Source organism: Belonocnema kinseyi, chromosome 8 (genome assembly GCF_010883055.1).
Source record: "Belonocnema kinseyi isolate 2016_QV_RU_SX_M_011 chromosome 8, B_treatae_v1, whole genome shotgun sequence".
Lineage (NCBI taxonomy): Eukaryota > Metazoa > Arthropoda > Insecta > Hymenoptera > Cynipidae > Belonocnema > Belonocnema kinseyi.
In genome coordinates, this window is record NC_046664.1 from 143,437,094 (window position 1) to 143,446,226 (window position 9,133).

The following is a 9,133-nucleotide window of genomic DNA, read 5'->3' on the forward strand; positions in this document are numbered from 1 at the left end:
ACTCGCGGACAAAAGTCCAGTGGTGGTCCAGAAGGAATTAACCCCAAATCTGAGGTGTGAAAACCGTGCCGAAAGCTGAATGGCACCTGAGTGAGGTGTCTAGAACAATGACTCTGAGATATCAGGCGACCTTTCAGAGTACGCAGCCTTATCCTTGCATGCGGGGTTCTACAAGGACGAACACCTTTCCCTAGCTTCTCGTGGGAACAACAATGATAACACCAAACATAGTTTGAGTAAGTGCGGTTCAAAACAACAAAACGCGTAGGGCTCCCGACAATGTGTCGGCCAACAATGCCGATCACTCTAGAGCTAGCGGAGCCAATGCTGATGGATTTAAACCAATGAATCGGCGGAATCTCGGGACCTTTAGGTGGACGGAGCAACTGAATAGCGACTTGCTACAGTGCTACGATGCGAGTGAGGCTCCTGAACAAGGTTACATGGCACGATTGCATGCTCTGTGGTGCGAGAAACACCCGGAGCTATCGCACTTTTAGCATCAACGTCTGCGAAATCATGCCTAGGTTTCTGTCAAGCCTAAAGATCTGGCTGAAATGGATGAGGAGCTTCGTGAACATTTTTCCGAAGAATCCGACCTCTGCACTATCAATTTTCGTGTGTATAATGCAGCGAGAGCTTGGGCCGATGCGAACCGTAAAACAAAACCAACGGTTGATCATAAGATTAAAAAAGGAATGCATTAACTCGTTATAAAGATAGGCTGGTCAAGACAGTACGTGTACCGCATTCACTGTGTGATTGAGTATATTACATTTGGCAGGAACTTTACCGCCATGGTTCGAAAGTTCGCGCGCGAACTCCGGACATGTTATCATACACTTAACAAGTCAAAGCTGCTGACCATCTGGCAGCATATTGTTGAGAGAATACGGATACTATCTGACGCTAAGAGAAGTCTAGAGCGGAGAGAGAGGTGGGTCAGAGAAAATTAACAGTTTCTCTCTGACCCATCTCGACTCTTGCAAAACCCTCCAGTCACTGTAGATCACCCGCCCAAACCAGAGGAGGTCGAAGTATTTTGGAGGGAAGTCTACGAAGTGTAGCATAGACTGCACAAAGACTCAAAAAACAGAAATAGCTTCAAGGAGCTGTGTAGTGCCCTCATAACACCTAATGAAGAATGCTCACCTATCGCTACCGAAGAGGTGAAAAAAGTATTAAGAGGGATAAAGAACTATTTCAGCCCGGGACCAGATGGTATCAAGACCTTCTGGTGGAAGAAGTTTCCTTCACTCCATCAGCATTTGGCCCGTATTTTCAATTCGTATTCAAAGTCGGAAGAATCTTTTCTGCAGTGGTTGCGGCAGGGCTCACAATACTCCTGCCGAAAATAGACAACTTAGCTGACCCGAAGAATTACAGACCAATCACGCCGTCAAGGTGGTCGCGGAATATTGAGCCTTGAATGCATTCACAACAGGATTATTCTGGGTACAGCGCATAGAGTCGTAAATGGAAAAGATCCTCTTCCTAAAATGGTCAGGAAGCACGAAGAAGTGGGCAAATGAGCGTTTCTGTACAAAGCAGCGGAGGAGGCTGCTGAAACACTCGGACTTCGCTTCAGTATTAGGTGTGATTAAAATGCATCAAATCTTATCTATCTTAAGTACTCACTCCTGAAAGCTTGGATTAAAAAAGCACAAGAGAGAAACTTTCGTAAACAGATCCTTGATAAGAGGAAGCATGGTATCTTCCACAGAAATGTGGAGGATCAGTCAATGTCGTGTGAGCTAACTTTTGCTTTCCTTAAATCACCCGGATTGAAGTCAGGCACGGAAGGTTTCATTTTGGCATGTCAAGACGGTGTCATTTCCACCTTAACATACCGTCGCCACATTTTGAGCCAAGACATTTCCGATGAACTAAGTGTGCTTTTTTACCATCTCTGTCACTCTTACGCCAACAACCTTTATATCGCTCCTCTAAATTCTCCTAGGGTAATCGAGTCAATTGTCGAGAATGAGAAGTGCCGAATATACTGGATTTATATATTCTCAATAATTGCTTCTGTTGCACACTCGAGGCCTGACATGGTTCATCTTGACATCGAATAGCGAACCATGTTCGTTATCGAATTTTCGGCGCCAGCTGACAAAAACATCATAGCCTAGGATAAATATGATATGTATTTCCCAGATTATTTTCGGTCCCTCCTTGTTAATGATAAAATATGAATATTTAATTATACTCTCCAGGATCTGGGCACCTTGTATATCATATTAAAGCATATTTATATCGCTATTATATAATTATTAACCTTTAAGTTTTTATTTAGGAATGGATGGATGGATTCGTATTTGGTTTTATGACTCCATTGACCAAGCTGATCCTTCAGATGATGATGGCTTCTTTGAAATTGAGCCAATTTATGAATTCTGTATTAGTGAAAGAGATATAGATGACTTGGAGAAGAATGCGATGCTTATGTGCATTCAGAAAAAAGAACCTGCTAATCTCAAATCTACACTTTGGTATGCACAGGTAATCCAGTTGTTATAATTGTATGAATACTGAAATGTTTTTGTGGGGAAAAGATTCTAAGTATTCTCCAGAATTTCCCACTAGTTTCCGAACTAGCTGAGTTTTCCGAAAACTTTATATTTTGCGAGCAATGGATCTGACACATTAAAAAATTGAATTATAACTATAAAATAATTCAGGATGCTAATGGTGGACTGTGGATCATAGATCTTTGTACTTGTCAAACACTTAATCCTTCCCGAAAGCTTCTTATATGCCATGCAGGGCCCATAACTGATATAGCTGTAGCAGACTGGGGGCCATTCGTGGCAACCTGTGGAAAAGACAATTATTTACATGTTTACAATTATTGCGAAAAGAAACTGATTTTAGTTCACAAATTTAGTGATATTGGAAGTAAAATATTGTGGTTACCTTGTGCAGTAAGTATGATAAAATTATCATAATTATTAGCACTGCGCACCTTCTTCCCGGGACTCTCGTTAATTATATTAATAAATTCGCTCACCTACATATATTTTTAGATTGAAAGTACAGGTTCAACAATTGTTTGTGCTTTTGAAACTGGTATTATTAGAATGGTGACTACAGCGATACTTAATGCGAATGCTTCTAATGATGTAAAAGGACAATATGTCAAACTACTTCAAGTAATTAAGCCTCATACAAAAAAAATTACCACCATATCTCTAAATCCATCAAATATTTTGCTATTAACTGGAAGCGAAGATTCGACCATTTTTGTGTTTTTCGTTGAGAAGACAAAAACTTATCCTTCCTTATTTCCAATTGGTTTTGTTAAGACTCCCTCTGGTATTACCTGCTTGATGTGGAAACCGGAATTTGTAAGTTCACTGTAAAAGAAATTATTGTCTTGAATTATTTTGAACTAATACACAATATTTATTTTAGTCAACAACAGTTCTTCTTGGGTGTTCCGAAGGTGAATGTATAGAAATAACGATACCAAATAAAATTAAATCTGGTACTTTCGTTACATATGAACTTACGGACTGCAAACATATAATGTTTAAGTTTCAATCGGTAAAATCAGAAATACAAAGCGAGCTGATCCTAAAAGAAAATGAAAAATGCAGAGAGTTGAGATTAGCTGAGAAACAAAGTCAAATGGAAGCACTGAAATTAAATAATTCTTTAAAAGAAATTGACCAAGACTCCTTTATAAGTATATATACAAGTTTTTGTGTATTGTAATAGATTAGAGATTATTAAAATTAACATTCGTGCATAGAATAGGCCGAGAAGGGATCTAGAAACTTATAAAGACATAAACGTAATTTTTTATTGAGAAAATTACATAGTGCCTTGAAAAAATTCCTCTAAAATTTACTTTGTGCAGATAAAGTATTTTCCGTAGGTAGTCGGTCGCTGAATCCCAATATTCAAATCAAGTATTTCAAAATCGTCAGATTTTTCAAAATATTAATTCAAAAACGACAAAAAATGACTTTTAAATGACTTTTAAACAACTTTTAAAAAAAACTAGCGGGCAAATTTAACGCACTGAAGGGATATAATAGGGCCGTAATTACAATTTAACCTTCACACTTTGAAATAGTTATAATAAACCAACTATCTTGTCGATTATCATGAAGAGTGACAGGTTTGTGCTAGTGCGCGCGAAGCGCTCGCCGGCTCCTCTTTGAAAATATAAATTCTCAATACCTTTTTTTTTATCAGTTCTAAGCAAAAAAGGTGCAATTGAGTTAGGTCTCATTAAAAAAATATTTTATCGGATAAAAATTCTAAAATATGGACTTATTAGCCTTACTTAACTCCATCTCTTGTCCGACAATGACTCCGGAACCCCTTTCGTATTAGAGTGAGAGGGGGCAGCGCCAACCAGTTAACAGTCAATGATTTTTTTCAAGTTAATAAGATGTTGAATGTATTCAGTTTTTTCTCATTTCGAGTTCTACATTATTTTATGTCATATTTCTATAAGTATTAATCACATGAAAAAAACAATGATTTAGTCATTAAATGATTTCTAACATGCTGTATTTCGTTGCCTTAGCCCCTCACCTGAGGTCAAAGCCGTCTGAAGCTTTTTATGAAAATCAAAACATTTAAAGATAAGAAAATATTATGATTTGCTTCTGTGATATTTTATGTACTGGAAAAATTACCTTTAAATATATCCAATAAGAAGAATAAGTTATTTTGAATAAAAATGGTGATAGCTGTAATATAACCTCTTATTCGTTGACAGTCTTCTAGAATCGGACCTCACGCAATGTTTCTAACGTACCAATACAAAAAAACTGCATACCGACCGGATTGATAATAATAATATTTAATAGTTTCTTTTATATAGCCCACAAGATAAGTTGCTGTTCTACATTGTCGAACATTTATCGACGAAACTTGTGACACGTGTTTCAACTGAGCATTCGTCAATATTATTTTCGCCGTGCTTGCCCCCCTGGCCAAACCTCAATTAGGTATGAGATTTATTATATTTTGGACTTGAATTACGTCTAATTAATATAATTAGATTGTGTCATATTCTTTTATCTGTCAAAATATCAAATTTTTATACTGTAAGTATTGTCAATAAAGTTGAAAACTTTATATTTCTGCTAGCGAAACTTCCATTCTTTCGTGGTAAAAACTTTTTTCTGTATAATTTTATCTCTTGCAACGTCAATTTTCAAGATTTTAGTAAGTAACAATATCTCTCTGATGAAATAGATTTATTTGATGCAAAGTAAAACTAAAATTGTTAAATAATAGCCATGCTGTAAGGAAAATCACTTTTGTCCCACTGGTTGGCGCAGCCCCCCTCACCCTACTTCTGGGCGATTTCAGCATTGCCTCGTAGGCATTCTTAGCTCATTTTGCGGCTTTTATTTCCTTTCTCTTCGAAGCAACCTCCTTGGCATCTCTTCGTCACTGGATGTGATATGTGCTGGGTTGTTATCCATTCCAGTATAGAGGTTTCTAATATGTAAGTTCTACATATGGAGCGCCATCAGCTTCTAAAAAGTGAGTACAAAATTACAAGGAAAGAATTATAAAATAAAACCTTTTTTCTCTGAAGGTATAAGTGTTGCCCATTATGTCTTTTTAGAGAAAATCGTAGCTCAACCATCTCCAACATGAATCTTTTTAGCACTTTCTAAGTGGTTGATAGACCTATTGTATTTTATGTAGAAATCCCGAAAAATCTGTTATGTTGTTTCTTCATAACTCATGCTTTGGTTTTTTTCTCGAATCTTCCAATTCTCTGTAGAGCGAGACATTATTCGTTTGAGAGTGATATAGAAAATAAGGTCAAGGATTATTGAAAAAAACCTGTCTTTCTATAGACATTCACTTTGCCTTGAATATTATTTGGCCCAAATGAAAGTCCAAACTCGACATCCAGAATACGTTCAATATCATCTATAGTATGTGCTATACGCTGACACAGTGTCCTTTATGTATGTGAGAATAAAATGCTTCTGCTTTATTTTAAACGTAAGTTTGCATGCAAACTACTTATTTTCCTACTCATATGTGAAGCTTCAATACAAAATTCAGTTATCTCAAAAAGGCCTCAATCTACTTTTTATGTCACACTTAAAATATATTTTTATTTTAGCATGATATTAAAAGTTTAAAAAATCGATAGAAAGAAAAGTAGGCATTTTACAATATTATATCACCCTACTTTTTTACTCACTTTTTAACGGAAAAAAAGGTTTCACTAATGTTTTTCTAAGAAATCTTTATGCACAACACTTGTGACTCCTTAAAACAACAGAGGTTCATTTAATTTTATTATTTTATTCGGTTTTTTTAGTATCTTTTAACGTCTGATGAGGCCCTATATGCAGAATTCTCAAATAAAGAACGTAAATATTCCAAAACGAAGATTTTTGAAAAAACGAACCCCGAGATTATTTTAATTTGGCACATAAGATAGTTGCATGCCTACAAGAAATTACAATTGTCAGAAAACCAGCGAGGACCAGGACCTTAAGTGCACCTCCAAACAGCCTTTGTTTCTATCTGCACCAATACACTCTGCTGAAAATTGACAATAGCAACCGACCGCCCTTACTTTCTCGCTTGCTATCAGAATAATACGCCTACTACTACTCTATACTTCTATAAGTTCTTCAGAACGTCGATAAGAGAATCTTTATGTTGATTATCCCGCACCAACGATTCAAGTCTACAGTAAACTCCATTAACACAGCCACAATAAAAAAAAGTGTGCGGATCTGGTAACAAGACAAACGTATTCCTATGAATTTTGGGGCGCTGAATTCAAATTCGGTATCAAAAATCACCCATCACGTCATGGTTGAGCCATAACCTCAAAAAATGACGAAAAATCATGCACTGAGGCAAATAAATTTCAAAATAATGCCAGTGATGCAAATTTTCACTTCAAAAACATGTCGACAACTGTGAAGTATCAACCCTTGCCTGATATCAACTTAGTTAACATAACTTTACCTAACACAACCTGACCTCACCTAACCTGAATTAACGGAAATTTATTGAAGTACACGTAAATCTCTGGAAGCATATTTTCCTAGTAGATAATGTGTGCTACATCGAATTAGTCAACTCGAGCCTAACCTAGACATAAATCTAGCGTCGCCTAACCTAACCTAACCTAACCTCACGAAACACAATTAAACTGATTGTGTTGTCCCGTTGTGTTTGCGGTACCGTTTCATTCAACTTCGGCTTAACGTACATAGAGGTTTAACCTATCCTAACCTAACAAAACCTGACCTAACCTAACCGATTACGCTGGAAACCCTGTTCATAAACGTCTTAAACGTAAGCGTAACCCTTTGCATCCTTCCTTCGAATAAAAAAGGACACGTTATAACAGGCAGAAAATAGACTGAAGTAGGTCTATAAATCAATTTAATTACGATAAAAAACAAGATAAAATGTAAACACGAAAGATAGTATAAATATATCCCTTAAGTCTAAGAAAAGCAGAAAGAAAAAATTTTTGAATAAAACTCTTATTCATTTGCATGTTTAAGTTACAGTTCTACATTTTAATTGATACAAACATTGTCAGGTTAATTGAAATGGGGTCAATTCTACTTGTAGTTCTAAGTTTCTTCAAATGAGTAATGTGCGTCTAAATTTTTAACCACCTGCGGTACAATGAAATGAACTTTATTGTGTTACAACGGGAACACTTAAGTTAAGTTGTGTTGCGTTAAGCAAAATTTCGTTAGGTTCTGTTAAGTTAGATTCATTTTTAGGTTAAGATTGAGTTAACCTATTAAATATAGCACACATTTAAGACTGAGAACCGTACGTTTACATAGCTACACGTGTGGTTGAATTTCATTCGGCTAGGTTAGGTTAGGATAGGTTAAACCTCTATGTAGGTTAAGCCGAAGCTGAATGAAACGGTACCGTAAACACAACGGGACAACACAATGAGTTTAATTGTGTTACGTGAAGTTAAGTTAGGTTAGGTTCGGTCAGGTCAGGTTTTTTTAGGTCAGGATAGGTTTGACCTCTTTGCAGGTTAAGTCTAAGCTGATTCAAACGGTACCGCAAACACAACGGGACAACACAATCAGTTTAATTGTGTTTCGTGAGGTTAGGCTAGGTTAAGTTAGGCAAGGGGACATTTATTTCTAGGTTAGGCTCGAGTTGACTCATTCGATGTAGCACACGTTTGCTACTGGGAAAATATACTCCTAGAGCTTTACGTGTAGTTCAATACATTTCTGTTAATTCAGGTTAGGTAAGGTCAGGTTCTGTTGGGTGAAGTTATGTTAAAAAAGTTGATATCAGGCAAGGGTTGATCCTTCACAGTTGTCGACATGTTGTTGAAGTGAAAATTTGCATCAATGGCATTATTTTGAAATTTATTTGTCTCAGCGTATGATTTTTCGTCATTTTTTGAGGTTATGGCTCAACCACGACGTGATGGGTGATTTTTGAAACCGAATTTGAATTCAGCGCCCCAAAATCCATAGGAATACGTGTGTCTTGTTACCAGATCCGCACAATTTTTTTTTGTGTGGCTGTGTAATCATTCATTTTCGTTAAGCTAAGGTGATAAGAGAATAATGAAACAAATAAACTCCAATTCACTGGATTAAACTTATAATTTATAATGTATAAAAAATGTATAAGAAAGGGCAATATCCAGAATAGCGTCTAGTATCAACAGCCTGGGGGATAGAATTAAGAATTTTGACGCACTGAAAAATTAGCCTTCTTCGTAGCACTACCCAACAGCGTTAACCTTAATATGGCAAATAGTTAAACTAACAATTTAAGTTATTCCCACAAAACCCTGGCGAATATACTCACTCATGGGGCGAATGAAAGATCACCAGTAGATAACAGTTTACACTAAACTCAAAAACAAAGAGATAATACTGACGAACATACCAGTGCGCAATTAACATTAGATGTTAGTGTACCTATGACTACAATTTTAGAAGGTATGACCCTGCAGAAAAACATTTTTTCAACCCTTCTTTCGACAGAAGAAATTCACCGTCAAAACAGTTCCTCCAAAATGTTCCAAGCAGCGCAGTATATATACCCATAATACAGAACAAGCTTTCTTTAAAATCGTTTTCAGTCCTAGATTAAGCAATTCGCTAATCTAAATGAACTA

The 9,133-nt window shown here is 36.4% G+C and overlaps 1 protein-coding gene across 2 annotated transcripts in view; it reads left to right on the forward strand.

The window, feature by feature from the left end:
* The window catches only part of LOC117177713 (cilia- and flagella-associated protein 44), a 494,190-nt gene that overhangs the window by 114,788 nt on the left and 370,269 nt on the right, over window positions 1-9,133 (forward strand). For both annotated transcript variants that reach the window (XM_033368587.1, XM_033368586.1), the window contains exons 7-10: window positions 2,300-2,505; window positions 2,685-2,927; window positions 3,030-3,350; window positions 3,418-3,691. In XM_033368587.1, coding sequence (XP_033224478.1) covers window positions 2,300-2,505; window positions 2,685-2,927; window positions 3,030-3,350; window positions 3,418-3,691 — 1,044 coding nt within the window. The remainder of the gene's footprint in view (window positions 1-2,299; window positions 2,506-2,684; window positions 2,928-3,029; window positions 3,351-3,417; window positions 3,692-9,133) is intronic.